At 36.7% G+C, this 23,019-nt stretch overlaps 1 protein-coding gene, 1 long non-coding RNA gene and 1 other non-coding gene across 3 annotated transcripts; 1 reads left to right on the plus strand and 2 right to left on the minus strand.

Annotated features, from left to right (window-relative positions):
* Positions 1 to 336: 336 nt before the first annotated feature.
* Positions 337 to 945, minus strand: LOC143887489 (uncharacterized). Its single transcript, XR_013254202.1, has 2 exons — positions 803 to 945; positions 337 to 640 (listed from the first exon to the last, which is right to left on the minus strand). It is a non-coding gene; the product is annotated as an uncharacterized LOC143887489 (long non-coding RNA).
* A 5,121-nt stretch (positions 946 to 6,066) lies between these two features.
* Positions 6,067 to 6,226, plus strand: LOC143889153 (U1 spliceosomal RNA). Its single transcript, XR_013254770.1, has one exon. It is a non-coding gene; the product is annotated as a U1 spliceosomal RNA (small nuclear RNA).
* Positions 6,227 to 15,182: 8,956 nt separating this feature from the next.
* Positions 15,183 to 22,131, minus strand: LOC143888411 (large ribosomal subunit protein eL30). Its single transcript, XM_077392816.1, has 5 exons — positions 21,976 to 22,131; positions 21,648 to 21,753; positions 20,374 to 20,475; positions 15,467 to 15,535; positions 15,183 to 15,374 (listed from the first exon to the last, which is right to left on the minus strand). Exons 1-5 carry the CDS (start codon positions 21,994 to 21,996, stop codon positions 15,334 to 15,336), a joined length of 339 nt encoding a protein of 112 aa, XP_077248931.1. The 5' UTR covers positions 21,997 to 22,131; the 3' UTR covers positions 15,183 to 15,333.
* Between the last annotated feature and the right edge of the window lie 888 nt (positions 22,132 to 23,019).

Here is a 23,019-nt window from a genome sequence, read left to right on the forward strand (position 1 = left end):
TTTAGGCAGGAAACATGATGTTTTAATTCATTGTAGTGCAAATTCAGCAATTCGAATTGGATATGTTGTATGAAAAACATGTTTTTATACATTAGGGAAATGATTTCAGCACAAACAAATAAATTAATACTCATTACGCCTACAGACCAAATAAATCAGTCCAACATTCCTAAGCTTCAACATTAATCATCCCATTAGACTCATTGTGCTAATCATCCCATTAGACTCATCGATCAATTGGGTCTGTTCTCCACAGGTTAGCAGGCATGAATTTATTTTATCCTTGACAAGACTCATTGTGCTATGTTCTTGGATAAAAATATTAGCAGAACAAAATTAGTGAACAATAGACAAGATAATCTCTTGCACATATAAGGCCAAAACCATCAAAATCCACAACCTGATCTGGTCCCAACATTATATAATATAAAACCCAATGCCCAAAAATAATAAAACAACCCCTTTTTTCATCAAATTTATAACCTTCTAGTGCAATTCATAAGCTGAAAGCTGATTTCCAAATCAAACAAATAACTCATCCAATGCATTTGAAAATACCCACCAACAGAAAGAAGAAAATAAAAACCAACTTTGTCAATCTCCAACTCTTCTTATCTGTGAAACCTTCAAGCATGCCCCACTGATAAAAGCAGATACAGTAAATCAAGGGCATGAAAGTCCTTTAAGTCCACACAATACCACCTTTTAATAAAAAGCCTTCTTACTTAAACCCATCACAAAAAAGAAACCTCTCAACAGAGAGCCATAAAAATGCAAAGGAAAGATAGAAAAATGTCTTTACCTTGAGTTACATCGAAGAAAATGCTTCTTTGTTGCTCACCCAACTCTTCTTTTGCACCAACTTGTTCTTCAGGTTGAAATTCTTTTTCAGTTTTGATCTTTCGTGTCCTCACTTTCAAGTTCACGCATTCCTCTACCTCCTCTATCTCTGTTTCCATTGAAAAAAAAATGAAAAACCAGAGGTGGAAGAAATGCAGAGAAATGTAAATGCCAACTAAACAGTAATGGGAAAGAAAGCTAATGACAAATGCATTCAGTCTTCCTGAGCTGATTATGTAATGGGAAAAACAATAAAAAAAGTTAATCTGCAAGTAGGTGCAGGATATGGAGTAGAGGACAAAACTCTCTCTCTCTCTCTCTCTCTCTCTCTCTCTCTCTCTCTCTCTCTCTCTCTCTCTCAGATGCTTACACACCCCGATGACTTTTATCAGAGACATTTATTATTAGGAAAATGGTATAGCACAACCATGTTTTAATAATGGCACGAACTAAGCTTGTCTTGTCTTTTAAAATTGCTTTTCAGAGCTTTGTGGGAACAGTAATAACCTTAGCAGCTCTTTATATGATATAAGACAAGATGAGTTAGTGCAATTATTAAAACATGTTTGTCTTGATATAAGCATAGAAAATTGATTTTACAGAAATTTTTCATTTTCCAACTAAATAACGTAAGTTGTCAAGTAATGAAAATAAGGTGATAGAGATAGAGAATTGGCAATATCAAATACGTTGATTCTAATCCAAGCTTTCTATTGAACCTGAACAATAGAAGGAGAATGATATATTGCGTTCCCATACTACAGTAATGATTGTACTCGTTTTGTACACTTCTCTAATTGAAATAAGCCTAACAGCTCTGAAACTCAGCAATCAGATAGGGTTTGATATCATGCAATCCAAACATGGCCTTTTGTCAATCTTATTGATTTTCCATAAACATATATAATACTAATATGCCCCCTACCATTTACCAAATAAAATAAAATTTTAAAAGTCAATTTAGGACCAAAATAGCAAAATGATCCCAACGGTCCGATCTGTAGAAATTTCCATAATGTAATTCTGATTTATAGCTGTAGAAGTTTAGCGTGTCTTTTATTTTGTCATTAGCCTATCAGAACCTTTTGGGAAGTGCAATAACCCTAGTGCAATTATTAAAATATTGTGGTGCTGTTGTCATTTCGCTTTCAATATAACTTAGAAATTTCGGATCAGATTTGTTTGTAGGCCTGTCGACGGAAATGGATGGTTCTGATGGGCAGATGCTTTTGGATCGTAGGGAATAGACCTGGTAAACGGCCGGGCCGGGCCGGGAATGACCTGGCCCGTATGGGTCCGGGGCAAACGGGACGGCTCAAAATGACCTGGGAAATTATACGGGTCACTAAGCTTGGACCCGCACCCGGCCTGTACGGGCTTGGTCGACATGGGGTCAGCCGGATTTTTGACATATTTTTTCAGCTATTTTTTTGTTTGTATAGGGATTTGCTAGCCACCTTTGCCAACCCATCATTTGCAATTGCATGCGATTATGTGATGTTAGCCCATTTATGTTTGCTGACTTTTTGAGACATTTGTCTTATCCTTGACAACGTGGTGCAAACTGCAAAGATTGGCAGAAGTACCATTTGTGCAAAGGTGGGTAGCAATAAATAATAGCTTGACATAGTTTTTTTAAGATTTTTTTTTGTTTGTATAGGGATTTGCTAGCCACCTTAGCCAACCCATCTTTTGCAATTGCATGCGATCATGTGACGTTAGCCCATTTATGTTTGTTGACTTTTTGAGACATTTGTCTTATTGTTGATGTGGTGCATACTGCAACTATTAGCAGAAGTGGGATTTGTACAAAGGTGGGTAGCAATATATAATAGCAATAAATAATAATCATGCGGGTACTAAGTTTTAAATGACGGAAAAATGGAAGCAAAGTAGACAAATTACGACAAAATATATGGAAAAAATGTAACAAAATATGACAATGGCTGAAAAATGGAAGCCTCGTCCTGACTTGACTTTATGATATGATTGGTTATTTATTGCCCAACATGAATGCCGAGAATACCCCTGAGGAAAATCAGAAATGCCAATGAAAAAGGTATTGTGCTGGGTGTGAGACATGAATGGAAATAACGCAAAAGTGAGGATGACTTTAACCCCTGATTCACGCTTTATATATAGTACTAGTAAAAAGGCACGTGCACCGCACTTGCAACGTCTTAATGAACTATTCTGGCTGAAAATGAATTTAATAATAATAATCTTTAAGCAAGAAAGGCAAGTTTCTGAAGGTCGAACATTTTTTTGAAAAGTATGATACAGAAAAAGCCTAAGATGACAATACTCCAAGCATGAAGCGTCACATAAGTGCAATTACAACTTCAAAATAACATGTATCAAAAGCATGTGTAAATTTGTATTCTAATGTAAAGTATTGTTGAAACTACATATGTAATCTGTATTCTAATAGAAACTATTCCTCACTTTGGATGGAAAATTGGTCTCAAAATCTTGTAGAGTGCAAGTACAATTTTGGAAGATCATCAAAATCTTTAGAATGACAAGTTTACAAAAGGTTCATGTTCTACGGATCATCATCACAATAAATTTTACAAAGAATAGCACATATATAAGTAATCTATAAATGATATCCATTAACTTATCTTTCCAAAACATCATTGTATTCGAAATTAAAGTTTTTGAGCAATAGGACATGATAGAAAACATCATTGTACTGGAAAAAGAAAGTTTTGAGAAATAGGACATAATAGAAAACATGTCGTACGTTAGAAAAAGATTAAAAAAAATTGGGCGTCAACTAGAGACTTGCATAAGGGCCTCCCATTAGCCCTATTAGTAAGTGATGCTTGCTGCTTGCTGTCTACTTCGCGAGCCATCACTGTCCTTTGGACTTTTCTATCTTGTCATTGTGCAGAGAACGAAAGGATGAAAATACATTTTGAGCACTTTAAAGGATGATAATTTCAATCGAAAAACTTTGTTTCCATATTCTTGTGAAACCTTCACTCTTTTTTAATGTGAAAAGAATTAAGATTGATTTTTTTAGGCAGGAAACATGATGTTTTAATTGATTATGGTGTAAATTCAATTGGATATGCTTTATGAAAAACATGTTTTTATTCATTAGGGAAATGATTTCAGCACTAACAAATAAATCAATACCCATTACGCCTACAGATCAAATAAATCAGTCCAACATTCCTAAGCTTCAACGCTAATCATCCCATTAGACCAAATAAACTAAGCCAACCTTACTCAAACTCAAAACCCATAACCCAATCAATCAATTGGGTCTATTCTCCACAGGTTAGCAGGCATGAATTTATTTTATCCTTGACAAGACTCATTGTGCTGTGTGCTTGGATAAAATTATTAGCAGAACAAAATTAGTGAACAATAGACAAGATAATCTCTTGCACATATAAGGCCAAAACCATCAAAATCCACAACCTGATCTGGTCCCACCATTATATAATATAAAACCCAATGCCCAAAAAATCTTTAAACAACCCCTTTTTCATCAAATTTATGTGATGTTAGCCCATTTATGTTTGTTGACTTTTTGAGACATTTTTCTTATCCTTGTACCGGGTGCAAACTGCAAAGATTGGCAGAAGTACCATTTGTGCAAAGGTGGGTACCAATAAATAATAGCTTGACATATTTTTTAAGATTTTTTTTGTTTGTATAGGGATTTGCTAGCCACCTTCGCCAACCCATCCTTTGCAATTGCATGCGATCATGTGATGTAAGCCCATTTATGTTTGTTGACTTTTTGAGACATTTGTCTTATTGTTGATGTGGTGCAAACTGCAACTATTAGCATAAGTAGGATTTGTGCAAAGGTGGGTAGCAATATATAATAGCAATAAATAATAATCATGTGGGTACTAAGTTTTAAATGAAAATTTACGGAAAAATGGAAGCAAAGTAGACAAATTACGACAAAATATACGGAAAAAATGTAACAAAATATGACAATGACTGAAAAAATGGAAGCCCGGTGACTTGACTTTATGATTGGGTATTTATTGCCCAACATGAATGCCGAGAATACCCCTAAGGAAAATCAGAAATGCCAATGAAAAAGGTAGCGGCTGTGAGACATGAATGGAAATAAAGAAAAAGTGAGGAATGCCCACATGAATGCCGAGAATAACCCTAAGGAAAGTCAGAAATGCCAATGAAAAAGGTATTGTGCTAGGCTGTGAGACATGAATGGAAATAAAGAAAAAGTGAGGAAGAATTTAACCCTTGATTCACGCTTTATATATAGTATAAGGTTAAGGATTGGAAGCCTAGAGTTTTTATGTCAGGAAAAATTGATTTTATCTTGTGCTCATGGAATTCTTTGATGGAATTTGAAGTGGGATCTGTTTAGCTTGGACTCATCTTAACCGTCCATTTAGATATACTGTAGCCCAAAATTCACATAATGTTTCTATCGTACTTAGGTGGAGCCCACCATGGGGCTCACTATTTTACCTCCATGCATAGCATGGGCCCGGAATACTAGTCCACTAAAATGTATTTTGATCCATTGAAGGTGAATGGTTGCGTACATAGTTTTTGACATCCATGTTTAACAGTAAAAAAATGCACATTAATTGATGTTTAAATTGGATGATTAAGTTAATTTTCAGCTATTCGGGAATTCAAAGCCAGACCCACTGTGTAGTAGTTTGCATGCCAGTTACGCCCTATTGATGTTGGACGTTTCTAAAAGTTTAGAGTTTCTAAACTAGATAGTTTCATGCTTTTAAAGTTACTAAAAGTGTGTGGCCTTGCATAGGAAGCAACCTTTCATTGCTATAGGATAAACCCTTAAGCTTGGAAATGTTTTGGAAAGCAAATTGGCACAAATAACACTTGTTAATTTGTGCTTGAGAATCCAAACACTTGTTAATTTGGAGAGCTTTTGCCTATTCTTTTCACCGTCACAAAGTGAGACCTCCTTTGAAGAGAGACTTCACATTGAGAGAGGCTTCTCATTAAGTCTAGTTGTGTGTGAGAAAAGAGAAGAACAAAGGGACATTTCCAGGCCTTCACTGTGCTTAGAAAAGATCGAAGACTCGTCGGATTACACTGCGTAGATCTACAATCGATGCAATAATCATCTCATTTGGAATGGCTTCGGTGTGAAATAATAAAAAAAGACTTGTGAAAATAGTCCCACATCGACTGTGTAGACAAAGGAAAGATAAGTGGGCATCTATAAAATAGAGGAAAGAAGAAAGGTGAAGCATACTTACCTGGACGAGGTCTATCGGTGATCAAGAAGGCCGATTGCCTAGGGCAGCTGCTTCCATTGCACTTTGGAGGAGAGCTGTCCTACCATCTCCCCAAGTGGGAGAGTGGACGTCATAATTTGTGATAGAGGGGGTACGCGTTCGCGCGGCCCCTGCCAATCATAATCAAAGTTTTGTTTCATTTAATGTAGTCCGTTGATGTGTTTAATCATGAATTAATTTGCGGTCTCATATCAGCCCATCTGTTTCTTATATACTATATATCATGAACGGGTAATAAAAGAATTTATATGGTTTTCTGGTTTTATTGAAAGGTCCAAAACATTCATTTTTGGGGCAGGGTTTATGAGTTTGTTGTAAAGGTTGGCTTATTTGTCATGCTCGTGGCCCAACACGTGAACAGTTTATAACAAATTTTGGACTCAGGAACAGTGCTGTAGGGATCAGTGGTGGTCATCAACTCTAGGATTTGGGATCAATGGTGGTCATCAACTCTAGGGTTTGGGATTAATGGTGACCATCAACTCTGAGAATTGTGAAATCAAGATTGATGAATTAGTCAAAAAAATCATTAGGGTGCCCATATGGTTTTGGTCCCATGCCAGCCAGACATGGTTGTGAACGGACGGCTCTGATTAGATAGAAGTACCCCCAAAGATTATATGTTAGCATGTTCTAAGTAGACTTGGCAAAATGGGACCCGTACCCGCGGGTACACCCGGCCCGCAGGGGTATGGGTACCAATTTCATTACCAGCAGCCAACCCGTACCAGTGACCCGCAGGTGGGTCTGGGTTGGGTGTTGGTGCCCGCGGGTTACCCGCCATTCGGTTTTCAACTTTTTATTCTTAAGGCCTAAACACTAAACAGTAAAAAATAAATTATGTGTGTGGGCCAACAAAACAAGTCAAAGCAATTAGACTATGTGACTGGTATCTTTGGTTGTACCAAAACAAACACTTGTTAAAGTAAATGAAAAATTGTATGATGAATGGGCGTATAAGCATGCACTCATCATCCCAGCCTTGATATTTGATCCAACAGCAGCTGACTTGTTAAGAAGCTGCTGTTGGATTAAATATCATGGCTTGTACATCCATCGTGCCACCTTTATGTGTTCATACACCCATTCATCATATAATTTCTTTTGGTATATATATATATATATATATCTACTATAATAAGCTGGATGGAAAATAAGAGAATTTTTTTATTTTTTTGAAAATTCTATGAGAATTACACATCACTTTTTTTGACTTTTTTAACAAATGCACCCATTCAACCCACATATTTTCAATCCTACCCCCTCCTTTATGCTTTTAACAAAGGCACCCATTAAAGCCATATAATTTCAATCTTACCCCCTACTTTATGGTTTTTTAATAAAAAATCTATAGGGTGATCTTAACCATCCAATTTAAGAGGAATTATGAAAACATCTATAGATTGGAGGGCTAGGATCAGCCTACGGAAATGATTTTTGGGGCACAACCTATTTATGTTGTGTTCCATCACATGGACGGTTTGGATCAACCCATGACGTGGTCCGTACAGTTCTTTGTCGGCCCGTGCATTGCACGCACCCATTAAAGCCACATAATTTCAATCTTACCCCCCTCCTTATGGTTTTTTAATAAAAAATCTATAGGGTGATCTTAACCATCCGATTTAAGGGGAATTATGGAAACCTCTATAGATTGGACGGCTAGGATCAGCCTATGGAAATGATTTTTGGGGCACAACCTATTTATGTTGTGTTCCATCACATGGACGGTTTGGATCAACCAATGACGTGGTTCGTACAGTTCTTTACCGACCCGTGCATCGCACAGGGTTTTTTACTAGTACTATAATAAGCTGGATGGAAAAGAAGAGAATTTTTTTATTTTTTTGAAAATTCTATAAGAATTACACATCACTTTTATTGACTTTTTTTAACAAATGCACCCATTCAACTCACATATTTTCAATCCTACCCCCTCCTTTATGCTTTTAACAAAGGCACCCATTAAAGTCATATAATTTCAATCTTACCCCCCTCATTTATGGTTTTTTAATAAAAAATCTATAGGGTGATCTTAACCATCCGATTTAAGAGGAATTATGAAAACATCTATAGATTGGAGGGCTAGAATCAGCCTATGGAAATGATTTTTGGGCACAACCTATTTATGTTGTGTTCCATCACATGGACGGTTTGGATCAACCTATGACGTGGTACGTACAGTTCTTTGTCGGCCCGTGCATCGCACGGGTTTTTTACTAGTGTGTGTGTGTATATATATATATATATATATAGAGAGAGAGAGAGAGAGAGAGGGAGGGAAACTAAGGGAATTATTTGAATTTCTCCCAAAAATCTATGAGAATTACACATAACTTTTTTTGACCTTTTTTTAACAAAGGCACTCATTCAACCCACATATTTTCAATCCTACCCCGTCCTTTATACTTTCTAACAAAGGCACCCATTAAAGCCACATAATTTCAACCCTACCCCCTCCTTTATGCATTTTAACAAAGGCACCCATGAAAGCCACATAATTTCAATCTTACCCCCCTCCTTTATGCTTTTGTAATAAAAAATCTATAGGGTGATCTTAACCATCCGATGTAAGAGGAACAACATATTAAGGAAACCTCTATAGATTGGACGGCTAGGATCAGGGTATGGAAATGATTTCTGGGGCACAACCTGTTGATGTTGTGTTCCATCACATGGACGGTTTGGATCAACCTATGATGCAGTCCGTACAGTTCTTGGGCCGGGTACGGGTTCAAGATTCGTGACCCGTAAATTTTCCTCGGTCATTTTGACCTGACCCGTGTCACCCGGACCCTTACGGGTCGAGTCAAACCCTCTCATATATTTCAAAATCTTTTTTATGGGCCCAAAAATTAATCTCTTCAAATCTTTGAACTGGTCTATCCCCCACAGTTGGTGGGCCCAAATATTAATTTCTTCAAATCTTTGAACGAGGTAGGCCCCACCTGTATTTTTCAAAATGAATTGTACGCACCACCCCATCATCCAAACCCTCCATTTGATAATCATAGCCCTCTGATCTAAAGAAAAACTGCATATTACGGAAACCTCAATAGATTGGAGAGTTGTGATCATCCAATGGAAATGATTTTTGGGGCACGACCTATTTACATTCTGGCCCATCAAATGAATGGTTTCGATCATCCTACGGTGTGGGTCGTGCATTAACATTAAGGCCAAATTGTAGGCCCCACCAAGATTTTTCAAATTAAGTTTGCGGTCAACGCCATAGGATGATCCAAGCAGTCCATTTGATGGGCCGCGACGCAAATAGGTTGTGCCCCCAAAATCATTTCGATGGGATGATCGCAACCCTCCGATCTATAAGGCTTCCGTAATATGCAGTTTCTCTATTGTCTATCATGAGAAGCTAAATATAATGTTTTCCCTTTGTCCCACTAGTCTATATATATATATATATATATATATATATATATATATATATATATAGAGAGAGAGAGAGAGAGAGAGAGGAATGGAAACTAAGGGAATTATTTCAATTTCTCCCAAAAATTGTGGGAATTACACATCACTTTTTTTTACTTTTTTTAACAAAGGCACCCATTCGACCCACATATTTACAATCATACCCCCTCCTTTATGCTTTCTAACAAAGGCACCCATTAAAGCCACTTAATTTCAACCCTACCCCCTCCTTTATGCTTTTTAACAAAGGCACCCATGAAAGCCACATAATTTCAATCTTACCCCCCTCCTTTATGCTTTTGTAATAAAAAATCTATAGGGTGATCTTAACCATCCGATGTAAGAGGAACAACATATTATGGAAACCTCTATCGATTGGACGGCTAGGATCAGCGTAAGGAAATGATTTCTGGGGCACAACCTGTTGATGTTGTGTTCCATCACATGGACGGTTTGGATCAACCTGTGATGTGGTCCGTACAGTTCTTGGGCCGGGTACGGGTCCAAGATTCGTGACCTGTAAATTTCCCCTGGTCATTTTGACCTGGCCCGTGTCACCCGGACCCTTACGGGTTGGGTCAAACCCTCCCATATTTTTCAAAATCTTTTTGATGGGCCCAGAAATTAATTTCTTCAAATCTTTGCACTGGTCTATCCCCCACAGTTGGTGGGCCCAAAAAATAATTTCGTCAAATCTTTGAACGAGGTAGGCCCCACCTGTATTTTTCAAAGTGCATTGTACGGACCGCCCCATGATCCAAACCCTCCATTTGATAATCATAGCCCTCCGATCTAAAGAAAAACTGCATATTACGGACACCTCTATAGATTGGAGAGTTGTAATCATCCAATGGAAATGATTTTTGGGGCACGACCTATTTACATTCTGGCCCATCAAATGAATGGTTTCGATCATCCTATGGTGTGGGTCGTGCATTAACATTAAAATAAGGGTTATCTAAAACAGTATAAATGTAAATTTCCCTTTAACTATTACATACCTTATAAATGTTATTTTTTTTATAAGTTTACATGTTTTGTTATTCCTTTGAAAGAAAACTTAATGTTTATTAGTACTAGAGATATAAATTTCTTCCCGGCTACTAAAGAGCTTACATAACAAACAACAGCTATGACAAAAAGAAGGGAAATGTTATCAGCACTACTGTATTTTGATGAGGGCACTGCTCACTTTATTAAAAGTACGGTACGGCCAGCACCATAGAATGATCCAACCGTCCATTAGATGGGCCATAGCTTAAATAGGTTGTGCCCCAAAAATTATCTCCACAGGTTGATTCTAACCCTTCGATTTATAGAGGGTTAGGATCAACCCTCTAACATTCAGATCGGAGGGTTAGGATCAGCCTATGGAAATGGTTTTTGAGGTACAACCTATTTAGTCTGTGGCCCATCTAATGGACGGTTTGGATCATTCCATGGTGCGAGCTGTACCGTACGTTTAATAAAGTGAGGAGTTCCCCCATCAAAATACAGTAGTGCTGATAACATTTCCCTAAAAGAAGGGTATGAATAAATACAAATATTTTACTAGGAATGATAGAGGCAAGGGCGTCTCTGATAAAAAGCTAGAAAAGGGCCCTTGATTGGATCCAGGTCATTAACTGCAACTGATTATACTTTCTCAAACGAATTTTAAAAGTTACCGAAAATGACGTGGTTCCAATCAAGGGCCCTTTGCGGCTCTTTATGCAAGAGTGCCCTTGCCTCTATCATTCCTCATATTTTACATATAGGCGCTCTTTGGATTGCAAGAAAATTTTCTAACATAATTTGTTTTACTCTGAATTTTTTTCCTTTTAACAATATAGAGAGAGATGATATTGTTATGACTTATTTAGACCCTGTTCGATTTGGATTCTGGGAGTTGATTTCGAGTCCAAAACTGATTATTGGATTCAAAATTAAATGCGAATCCAAAAAGAAGAGGGCCTCATATGAATATCATTAAAATTGAAAGCTCTAGATAAAGCTTAAACCGCATAGTTTAAGTTATTTTCTCATGTAAAGAACAAGAAATTTTAGAAAAAATTGTTTTTCTCAACTTTTCTGAAAAATCCTTCAATCCAAATAGGGCTGTGACAACCAATATACTGAAAAGAAAAACTTGACAATTTAAACAGGAAAAATTTTTTATTTTATCCTTCAAATTTAGGGAATTTTGGGACTCGAAAATAGAAAAAGAAACGAGAACTAGAGAAAGATGGCTCTAGAAATCATTATGTCACCCGCTCATAATCGAAGCTGTTGAATCAGTAGGCAACCGCAATTCTAGCCTAGCCCTGTGATCCCACCACAAATTTTTTTTCATGATAAATTGGTGTCTCTAGGTGGATAGAGAGGGGTAGGAGAGATTTGAGAGGGCACGATTGCAATGAGTTTTCTGATTTTTAGCCACTTCTCATCACTTACTAGATTCCTGTCATTAAAAAGAACTAGGAAATGATAAATGTGCCCCTTTTCATCACTTGGGACACCCAGCAGCAATGTATCAATCAATGACTGCAAAGGGGCTGATGCACTTCACCTCAAAAGAATTCTACGGATTTGATTGCCATGTACGCTATAGTTGGGTGTGCGCATTTATCATTTCCCAAAAACAAAAAGGGTGTTGATTAATTCGCACCGCCTGGAGGATGATTCACACCCCTTTAATGTGAATTGACCTAAAAAAAGGTTTTAGACTCACGCATTTTGATGTCAATTCAGGTTAAAGGAATGCGAAACGTGCCCTTAGGAATCGACCGTGATATAGATGGGTAATCCATTCCGCATGAATGATCAATGGTCTCAATTGCCTGTGCACTATGTAGGACTCAAGGTTGATCATTAAGATCATATCTAGTGAACTCAAAATTTTAGGCCATCTCTTTTTTAAGAAATGCTACACTAAAGGGCATAGTTGCAAAAACCTCAGCCCAAAGGGCATCCCCAATGGATTCACATCACCCAATTGCATTTGTCATTTTTTTAAAAAAATTTTAAATCTCTCAGTCCCGTTACTAATGCGGTTTGGTGAATGGATCCAGTGTGGCACCCTTGCTGCTGGATTTTTTTAGCATGCCCTTGATACTAGCGTTCCTTTGTTCTTACCTCATTTTTTTCTTCTCAAAAAAAGCCATCTCTAATTAAGCATACATTAGAACCCCCACATTTTTAAATAATTTAACGCATGAACAAAAGAGAAGCTACTAACATTTGCACGACCATGTTTTGATAATGTCACCACTCACTTTGTTTGACAACTGGTTAGATAACGTAAAACAAGGCAAGTTCGTCTCATTATCAAAACATGGTCGTGCAGATGAAAGTAGCCTAAAAGAAAAAGAAAAAGAAAAAAGAAAAGTATACCCAAGTGTCAAATAATTTGGAGCTTGTACTGGAAATTGTCATTACCAACTCATTAAAACCACAGGCTTCAATTTGAAATGAACATTACCAACTCATTTCAAATGAGCTCCATCTATGCAAAAGGACTGGTACAGCAAGTTGAGAAAAAAAGTTCACGGGTGGAATACTCAAATTTGCAATGTGATTTTTGGAAAACAGCTAGAAAAAATGAGTTTAAAATAATCAAAAATTCAAAATCTAAGGCAATTTGAGAGGTTTACTTTGACAAGATCATTTCAAAATAAACTTAGGCCACATTTGGATACCCACAAGATTTAGATTTGAATTTAGTTGACATTTTGAACCGGATCAGATCCTAAAAATTTCCAAACAGCTACGGCAGTGCAAAAAATTCCGATTTTCAAATCTGTTCTGCGAGACATTATTTGGAAATCAATATTTGAAGCAACTTCCTTCACCATCACTGCTCCTCGACGTTGCTCCAGCAGCAGCAAGACCTCTCTCTCTCTCTCTCTCTCTCTCTCTCTCTCTCTCTCTCTTAAAACATGTTCATGAAGATGATGGATGTATTTTGTATCCAAAACTCAAATCCAAATCAAAATACAAATGCATCAGGTATCCAAGCGGGTCCTCAGGGGAGTGATAAATCAACCCCCATATATCTTAAATCGACCCCTGCTCTCTCTCTCTCTCAGAGGAGAGAGAAAGACACATGAGGGGTCGATTTATCACCGGCCCTAAACTTATCCAAGAGAAAGAACAACTTATCCAACCTGTTCTACCCGTAGGTGAGAACAGCCCCAAAAAAGTGGCAATATATGAGAAATAGAATTCTAAAACCTAGTTTTGTAAAAAAAAAAATCGTCAGAGCGTTTTTTTTTTCTTGTATATGATACATTTCTAATTGAATCATAATGTGGTATGGATTGAGGTAGACACAGTTATTAGACTAATTCCACTTCTGTATCCGAAAGAGAAGTTCGGAATTTGATATTCCGAAATCATCATTTACTATATTCATATATTCTAAATCCAAATCAAGCTGCGATTCTCACCAATCAATAGTTATAATTATGATTTGTAGTTACTGGCCAACCAAAATGAAAGAAGCTTCATTCCTTTAGATCAAAAATGAATCTTAGTCATTAGTAATCATTATTGAATCAAGGGGTTTATCCGTGGTTATTTTAATTTGAGTCGAATTAATAATTGTTCGAATTGTGTAATCCCCAATTACTGACATCGGTAACCAACCCAAAGCAATTTGATTATAATTCAATTCGTTACGAACATAAGTGAAAAGCTCATATTCTTCAGTCATTGATAAACAGTTTGTTGGACAATACTCGACGCAATTACCACAACATATACATATTCCGAAATCAATACTATAATTAAGCAATCATTTCTTCCTAATATCTATTTCCAATCTCCAATCAACAACAGGTAGATCTATGGGGCATACACGAACACATACTCTACAAGCAATGCATTTGTCAAATTCAAAGTGGATTCGACCACGGAAATGCTATAATGTGATCGATTTTTCATAAGGATATTGAATAGTTACAGGTAAACGATTGGCGTGGGATAAGGTAATCATGAAACTTTGACCAATGTACCTTGCAGCTCGTACTGTTTGTTGACCATAATTCATGAACCCAGTCATCATAGGGAACATATCATGGCTATCCAAGAATAATTTGATATTTCTCTCTCTTGCTTAAGAGAGGTTATGAATCTAGAGTATCATATATTGTTACAGTGAAACCCAGAGAAATGGGTAAAAGAAATTTCCATCCAATAGTTGGTCCATTCTCATCCTAGGTAAAGCCCATCTTGTTGTGATAGGAATGCACAGGAACAAATAAGCTTTAGCTAATGTAATAAGGATACCAATCGTTGTTCCAAATACTCACACTGTATTCTCAAACAATGTCATTTTCACTCTCTTCTTTATTTTCAGAACGGGCTTCCATTTTCAAAGTGTTTTCCATAAAGGAAAGAATGCTACTATGGAAACAAGGGGCATAGGATATCATTCCCACACCAAACTAAACCAAACCAAACCAAAAGGATTTGATTGTGCAGAATATAAGAAATAGTAATGAATTCTCCATAAGATAAGACCTTATCTATACTAAAACTATGAACAATGAACACAAAAACTGCAATTTAGTTGTGCAGCTTAACGAACACACTGAGTAAAGAACACAAAGGAGCACACCACAGACATGGCACATATCATAACAGTAAATAAACAAAAGGGGTCGAAATCTAATAGACTTCTCTATTTCAAATCTTGCAAAAGTTAAACAGCAAAATTCCTATATCCAAAAGTGTCTACAAGACAGACCCCTTCAACAAAACCATCATTAAAATCTACTAAAAGTGATACAGACTACTCACTCCTTGTCTTTCACTGATCGCCGGGGATGCTCTTAATGATATCCGAATCACCTGAAACAAAACCGTGCAGCATTTTTTAAGAGCTCAGCAGCACAGTCAAGAAAAAAAATGACAAAAAAAATACTCGGATCTGTGCTACCCACCAGGATCGATAATGCTGAGGCAGCACACCCGGTAATATTTACCACAAGCAGTGCCCAAGTCCACATTATCTACAAAAAATGAAACACAAGAACAACACTAAGCTCAATCTCAATTGAATGGCAAAGATAACCGCGCCACGCAGTACTAGGAACACCTTTACACAAGCGGCGCATATAAAAAAATATGTTGAGTAAAAAGGAGATTAATTTGATTCACTTTTTCTTTTCTTTTCACGCCAGAGACTACATTACTAACACAAATTTTTTTCCTTCAGGGCTTCAATTGTGAACTATCTTACACTTGTTGAGATGTGTACGGGACTACTTGCAAATTCATGGAATAGGCTATCAAATGTGGGTTCATGGCTGTGAACCCCATCCCTTTTCACAACTTATTGCTTGTTATGAAAAGTGTACACTTGATCTTTTTGATGCAGTGGATGTTTGAGGTTTTTAGTTTATATGAAAATTGGTCAATAATTTCAGGGCTGGGAACCTATGGATATTTATTTCTAGAAACTGTAATATTTGTAACATTGTTAGCTATTTTTCTTTGGGGAAATAATATTTACCAACCCCTTCCTTTTCAGCATTTCCAACACCTTTTGTTTTTCTTTTCCTAAAAATGACTACATTACCACCCTTATTTTATGGAGCAAAATACGAGTTATGTTTCAATTTTTTTTTTGAAATATGACAATTGTATTCATACCATGAAAAATACATTAGGTTACACTGGGGATCAGGACCAGGAGTCCCCTCGTGTTTTTACATAGTATGATAAGGTTAGGGAATATCCTAAACCAAAAGAACAAAACCAAGATACCCACAGGTCCACTTCTAGCAATAGATACCATAGATTGACCATACCAAAACTCCACTCCAAAAACTCTGGCCACACCATGGAATTACGTTTCAATTTGACAGCACATACTACTCCCAAACAGATGTACAGACATCAGTGATCAGTAGTAGCTCAAGGCATTTGTTGACATGGTTAGCCAGCAAGGAATATCATCAATGGAACTTAATTCTGCCATTTCTCACCTAAATGGAACTTGTTCTATCGTTAGGAACAACTACTGTGCAATGCTCTCATGTCATGTCCATTTCTCACCATTTTTCCTTTACAACACTAAGGTTGCAACTTACCCGACCCAAAAATAACATGGGCTGAGTTTAGAAATCATGATCTTGGCAGGTTTGAGGTTGAAAAACCCGACCCAATTCTGGATCGGGTTCGGGTTTAAAGAAAGAAAACCTGAAACCTGGCCTGACTCTTATAGGCGTGCTATGATTTTCTTAAATATCTCTTCAATAACATGGCAAATTATTTTCAAGTATATTAGATATAGTGAATAGGTTTGTGATATGAAAATGTAGTTTTCTTCTAAATTTTACGCATTTGACAACTTAAATTAGAGATTTTTGGTGTGAAGATTTGTTGTTTCAATCTTTGAAATTAATCACTATATTACCGACATGAGTTGCAACCCTAGTCAACACTCAACAATTCATCGTTAACAAAGCAGTAAATAAAGGTATATCAGAGTCGGAAAGGGTAAACAAAGCATCAACATATTGTACAAGCATCGATAAAGTACAAAACGAGGGCGAGCTTTGGCGCAACGGTAAGGTTGCTGCACTGTGACCCGGTGGTCACGGGTTCGAGTCACGGAAACAGCCTCTCTGAAAAGCAGGGGTAAGGCTGTACATCTAGCCCTCCCCAGACCCCGCAGTGGCGGAAGCCTCATGCACTGGGCCGCCCTTTATCGACAAAGTACAAAAGATTTGAAAGAGCTGGCATAGTAGTCATTGCCGAGCAGCAATACACAAAGCAGCTAAATAAAGCATCAACTTGATATTTTTAACACAAAACAGTAACATTTAGCAAGCACAAATATGGGAACAAAAAATTTCATTAGCAGTAATACTAACAGTTGCACTAACAGAATATCAGTAATATACTGATATTAATAAAATAGTAATACTAACAGTAATATACTAATAATAATATACACTAACAGCACAAATATACACTAAGAGAAGTACTAACAGTAACATATACTAATATTAATATACACTAATAGTAGTCTACTAATATTATTATACAGTAACAATACACAATACACTAACAGAAATATACACTATCAGTAAACACAGATCAGTAAACAAAAATGTACACAACACTAATATACACCAACAGAAATATTCACCAGCAGTACACCATGTAGTAAACAAAAAATTTAACACGAGCAATAATATACACTAACATAATGTGGCATGATTGCAGTAGATGAGAACAAAAAAACCAAGAGCAAATAAAAAATCAAAAAAGGAAACAAATTTTTTTTGAAGCAGCAAAAAAACAAGGGAGAAGAAAAAAAACAAGCATGTAGTAAACAACAGAAATATTCACCAGCAGTACACAGCATGTAGTAAACAAAAAATTTAACACAAGCAATAATAAACACCAACGTAATGTGGCATGATTGAGGCAGATGAGAACAAAAAAACCAAGAACAAAAAAAAAATCAAAAAAGGCAACAAAATTTTTTCAAAGCAGCAAAAAAACGAGGGAGAAGGAAAAAACAAGCATGGGGAAGGAAAAAAACAAGAAAACAAGAAAGACCAAAAATTTTTGAAGAGGCTATATACCATACACAAAACAAGTAGGGAGAAGAAAAAAGTCTGAGAACAAAAAAAATATGGGACGAAAAATTTGAAGCAATAATATACACAAAACCAGCAGGGGAAAAGGAAATAAATAGGGAGAAGAAAAAAACGGAGAACAGAAATAATTTAACACAAGCAGTAACATACACAAATAGAGCTTCAAGACATTAAAATTTTGAAGAAAGGTACAGTTGATGAGAGAAAAAAATTGGGAAACAGAGGGTAAAAAATTAGATTGAGGGAAAAAAAGCGACAAACAAATAAAAAATGTGCAGCTGAGGAAAAGGTGAAAGGAGGAGAAGGAATGATGAGGAGGATGAGAAGAAAAATAAAAATAAAAAAGCAAGACAAATAAAACATGATGAATAAAAAAACTCGTACTGGGACTGGACGATGAGTTGCTCTTCTACTCTTCTTCTCCATCTACTTCTCCTTCTCTTTCTCCAGTGAAATCTCATCGTCAAGTGACCGTCGAGAGCTGCAGAGAATCGAAAATACTAGGAAAGGGATGCAGGTTTAGGGCTCTCAAATATAAGTTATATGACGAAAAGCGGGGTGGAATTAGGGCAGGCCCACACCTAATGAATCGAATTAGCTCTCGACTAGATAAGCTTTCCTCAGCTGGTGAGCCCACTTCTCCAAGTCCATGTCTTTCAGCATCACCATTCCCAATGCATTCTCAGCTACAGATATCCTTTGAAAGCTGGGAGACCACTTGTTATGACACATCTACTAGGCAGCTTGAACCCCACGATTCTACGTGCAGAAGCACCCGCTATCTATAAGGCCCACCACATAAAAAAACTAATGAAATTGAATCGTGCAACTCATGTGAATTGCACGATTTATAACTGAATCATGCGATTCGACTTTAAAACGTGTGATTGATATGGATTTTGATTTGAATATAAGATTAAAATCGTTTTGGTAGTGATTCGTTTTGAATCGGTTGATTTGAATCATGAACCGTACGATTTTGACAACCATGCTTACTGCTACCCAGTATGCTACAATTTAGCCGACACTATGAATATTCAGTAGGCGTGTCCACATGTTTTGACGCTTGTAAACTTATAGCTAGAACAGTCAAACTTAATGTAGGATTGTCGAGACGTGCCAAGATCTTTTATCATTGGCTATTAATTTATTTTAACAATTCTCTAACAAATATTTAATGTGGCCTTGTCGAGACGGGTCGAGATCTTTTATCATTAACTGTTATTTTATTATGAACACTTCTCCAACTAATATTTGTTGTTATCCCCACTCTCTTAAACCAAAAACACTAAACAAACACTCGTCTAATATTATATGCAATATATCCTATTGGTCACCCTTTCTCGATGCATGCTGGAAACATGCCCATATTGAACTCATTGCAAATTATGATTAGTAATCAATAATTTTAGAAGTAAACACGCATACGGACACGTCTCCGTTTCTAGAGTTTTAGGAGATGTTGTGTCGGACACCTCGTATGATCTGTGTCGACGCTCGACACTCGAATCCATGTCCACAGATCATTAGCCAATATAATTCAGCTGAGATTAAAAAGAAAATACGGAAGCAACTGAAACTCAAAATGTCATTTTATTATTATCATGAATCAAATCTACAGTTTTTGCAGAGAGATATAAACATAAGTTGTCAATTTTAACAGCCCACAAAGCTGTCGTAGGCTCATGCATGAAGATAGTTGCACATAACCCCAAAGCCCATAGTCTCATAGCATCTCCAGGATCCAATCAAACTTTTTAAGATAAAAGTTTTCCATCTGCAAGTGGCTCAGTTTCCATCTAGCCTTATTCCATGCTCACCAAGCATGAGAAAAAAGGACGAAAGAACGAACAAAAAAAAATTGATATCCACAGGCAATATATTGATGCAATTGTGAAAATGCTGCATGGGGACGCAAATCACCTAAAAGATTCACTCAACAAAATAAAATAATATAAAAAAGGTAACAGCTTTGGTAGAATGTAAAAAATCTGATATCATTCTAGGGAATTATTTCATCATGCATGATGAACTCTGGTATATATATTCTTATGAAGGAAATTTTTCAGCATGAGATATAACAAACAGAACTGTTAACCAGATACCCCAACAGCAAAGAATCTGAATATTTGGTATGGAATAGGAAAAAATTCAGGAGATTATCAACACAACATTACCAAGACAACAGTACAACAAGCGGACATGTTACAAAAGGATCAAGATAAGCTACTTACTCCCGTTAAAATGGTGAACTCCAACCTTTGCCAACATCGCATAGTACTCTATCTCAGACTTTCGAAGTGGAGGGCAGTTGTTGGCTATTATGATCAACTTCCCTATAAAAGTCGGAGATGATCAATTGACCAAATGCCAAAATCAAATCAGTCATTCACCATAGATGCACAATCAATGTCTAAAAAGCTGGTACTCAGATGAGCTAATCAATTTAATCAGACTGAGAAGCAAACCGAAAAGTTCATCACAGTTTTATCACAACCTTACCAAAGTGAAAACCTTGTGGAGTTCAGAATCAAGACTATGATCAAATTGTCCTTATATTTCAACAGGTGAGACTTATCTTAATAATCTTAGAATACCAACATGAGCATTGAGAAATATTTCATGAAATTTCCAATTCTCTACGATAAATTATCTACTCTTCATTATCTAAGCTACCTCACCAGGTACAAAAGAAAAAAAAAACACAAAAAGAGAAAAAACTAAAAATTCAGCTGGATTTCTGCTTCCTTAACATTTAATTAAATCACCCATTTGATCAATAAATTCAAAACAGGCCATCAGCTTCTTTATTTTTCATGATTTTACCATAGCTTCATTAACGGGTGCAGCCTGGGTCCTGATCTTTTGCTTAAAAATGAATCGGAATTAACCCGAACCCAACCCAATTTTAAGGTAAAAGCTCAACTTGAATTCCTAAAAATCAACCTGAGTTGCACCCCTAGCTTCATTGGCTAGTCAAAAACTCCAGGTAGCAGAGTTAAACTTGAAAATCAACAGATCAATTTCCTGGTTGATACATAGCATTTTAAGATTGATACCAACAAGAAACAATGCCCAAATCTAGCAAAGTAGAATGCTAAAGAACTAAGGCCCTCTTTGGATTCCAGTAATTTTCTGGAAAAGTTTGTAAAGGTACATATTTCTAAAATTCCTACTTTTTTACTCATAAAAAGCAATAACATGCCATTATAACTTGAATCAACCCTATTACATTTTTATTTTGGGCAATGATAAATTCACACCTCCTATACGATAATTCGTTAAAAAGCGTTACAGTCTGACATTTAGAGGGTGCGAATTATCCTACAGAGGGTGCGAATTTATCATAGCCCATTATTTTTAGGGACCTTCAATTTATGATGATATCTCTCTAAACAGGCCATGACCATATCATTTCCCTCCAAATCATGGAAAGAAAGAAAATACCAAGGGAAAAAAAAGCCATCAGAAATATTTATCTTGCAATCCAAACAGGCCCTAAATATACCTTTGGAGCTCCTTAGGGATCTGAGGACAGTCTTATAACCAAGTGTGTACTTTCCACTCTTCATCACAAGAGCAAGCCGATTGTTAATGCTCTCATGTGTCTTTTTCTGCATATAATAAAAAACCCAACAAGAAAAACGAATAGATCATTGATTACCCAGAAAGAATCTCACATAAAAAATAGCCAATGATAAGGACAATATCATGCAAATCAATTAGGAAAGAAAAGCGAGAAATGGTAGAGATCTGAAAGCGTTCTTCTACAACTAACAAATCATTCGATTTGCAGAGAGTGAAAAATAATCAGAGATTCAAAGGAGAGGAATTACAGTTTTCTTCACGGCCACCATGGCTGCTACTCTATAGCTAAAGATGGAAAAAACCCTAGAATGGAACTTCAGCCGAGAAACCCTAGTTTTGTAAAAGAAGTTCTGGTTATATAGAACCCTAGATTCATCAATTCACGAATTTGACCTTTCATTTTATCAGAATTATTGATTAAGCCACTGTGAGCAAAATGACCCAATTTACCATTGATTAAGGGTGCAACTTGGGTCACGGCTAAGCCCCAACCCGGCCTCTCTCCTGTAAAGTAGTTTGTTGTGATTTTCAAAAGGGGGAAAGGTTTATCTGAGCTATAGCTGAGGCTGAGCAAGCCACTATAAACACACCATCTCCGTGTTGTTTAACTCATCCTACCCATTCATTCTATAGCACCTCACACATATACAGTGTTCCTAACAAACCATCTCCATACCATAATCATAATCATTCGATCTATAGGAGCCTAACTTCTAGCCATTTTAAACCTCCACAAATCATAACCATACCTAAAAACCATCTCCTTACCATAATCCTAACCATTCGATCTATCGGAGCCTAACTTCTAGCCATTTTAAACCTCCACAAATCATAACCATAACCATAACCATAATCCTAACTATAACCTATAGAATGAATGGGTTGGATGAGTCAAACAACTATGGGAGATGGTGTATTTAGAGGGCTGCACAGGCTGCGCATACCTCAAAAACCTTTTCCTGTTTTCAAAATCTACGATTATGTTTTTCATATATTTTTTCTATTTTTTGCCTAGGCTAACCCGAACCCAACCCTACTACTCAACCTGATCCGATTTGGAAAAATCAGGTTAGACGGATTATGTTAGGGTTAGAGATTTAGAGGCGGGTTGGGTTAGGATTGACCATCAGGGTGAGTCGGGTTGGGCCCTGTTCAATTAAGATTATAATATCAATTGTGAGTCCAAAACCAATTGTTGCACTCACAATTAAACGTAATTTTGAGTTCAATAATTGGTTTTGGAATCACAATCGGTTGTCATAATATTAAACGTAAAGGGCCTTAGGGTCCGT

This window comes from Tasmannia lanceolata, unplaced genomic scaffold (assembly GCF_043159265.1).
Source record: "Tasmannia lanceolata isolate RefF3 unplaced genomic scaffold, GAP_Taslan_0.1 ptg000012l, whole genome shotgun sequence".
Taxonomy (NCBI): domain Eukaryota; kingdom Viridiplantae; phylum Streptophyta; class Magnoliopsida; order Canellales; family Winteraceae; genus Tasmannia; species Tasmannia lanceolata.

Excerpts from the sequence above, each read along its gene's own strand:
- LOC143888411 (XM_077392816.1), bottom strand. The coding sequence starts at position 21,996 with ATGGTGGCCGTGAAGAAAACT. Across the intron at positions 21,754-21,975 it reads TGGTGGCCGTGAAGAAAACT|AAAAAGACACATGAGAGCAT; the intron begins GTAATTCCTCTC and ends TATTATATGCAG. Across the intron at positions 20,476-21,647 it reads ATCCCTAAGGAGCTCCAAAG|GGAAGTTGATCATAATAGCC; the intron begins GTATATTTAGGG and ends CGACTTTTATAG.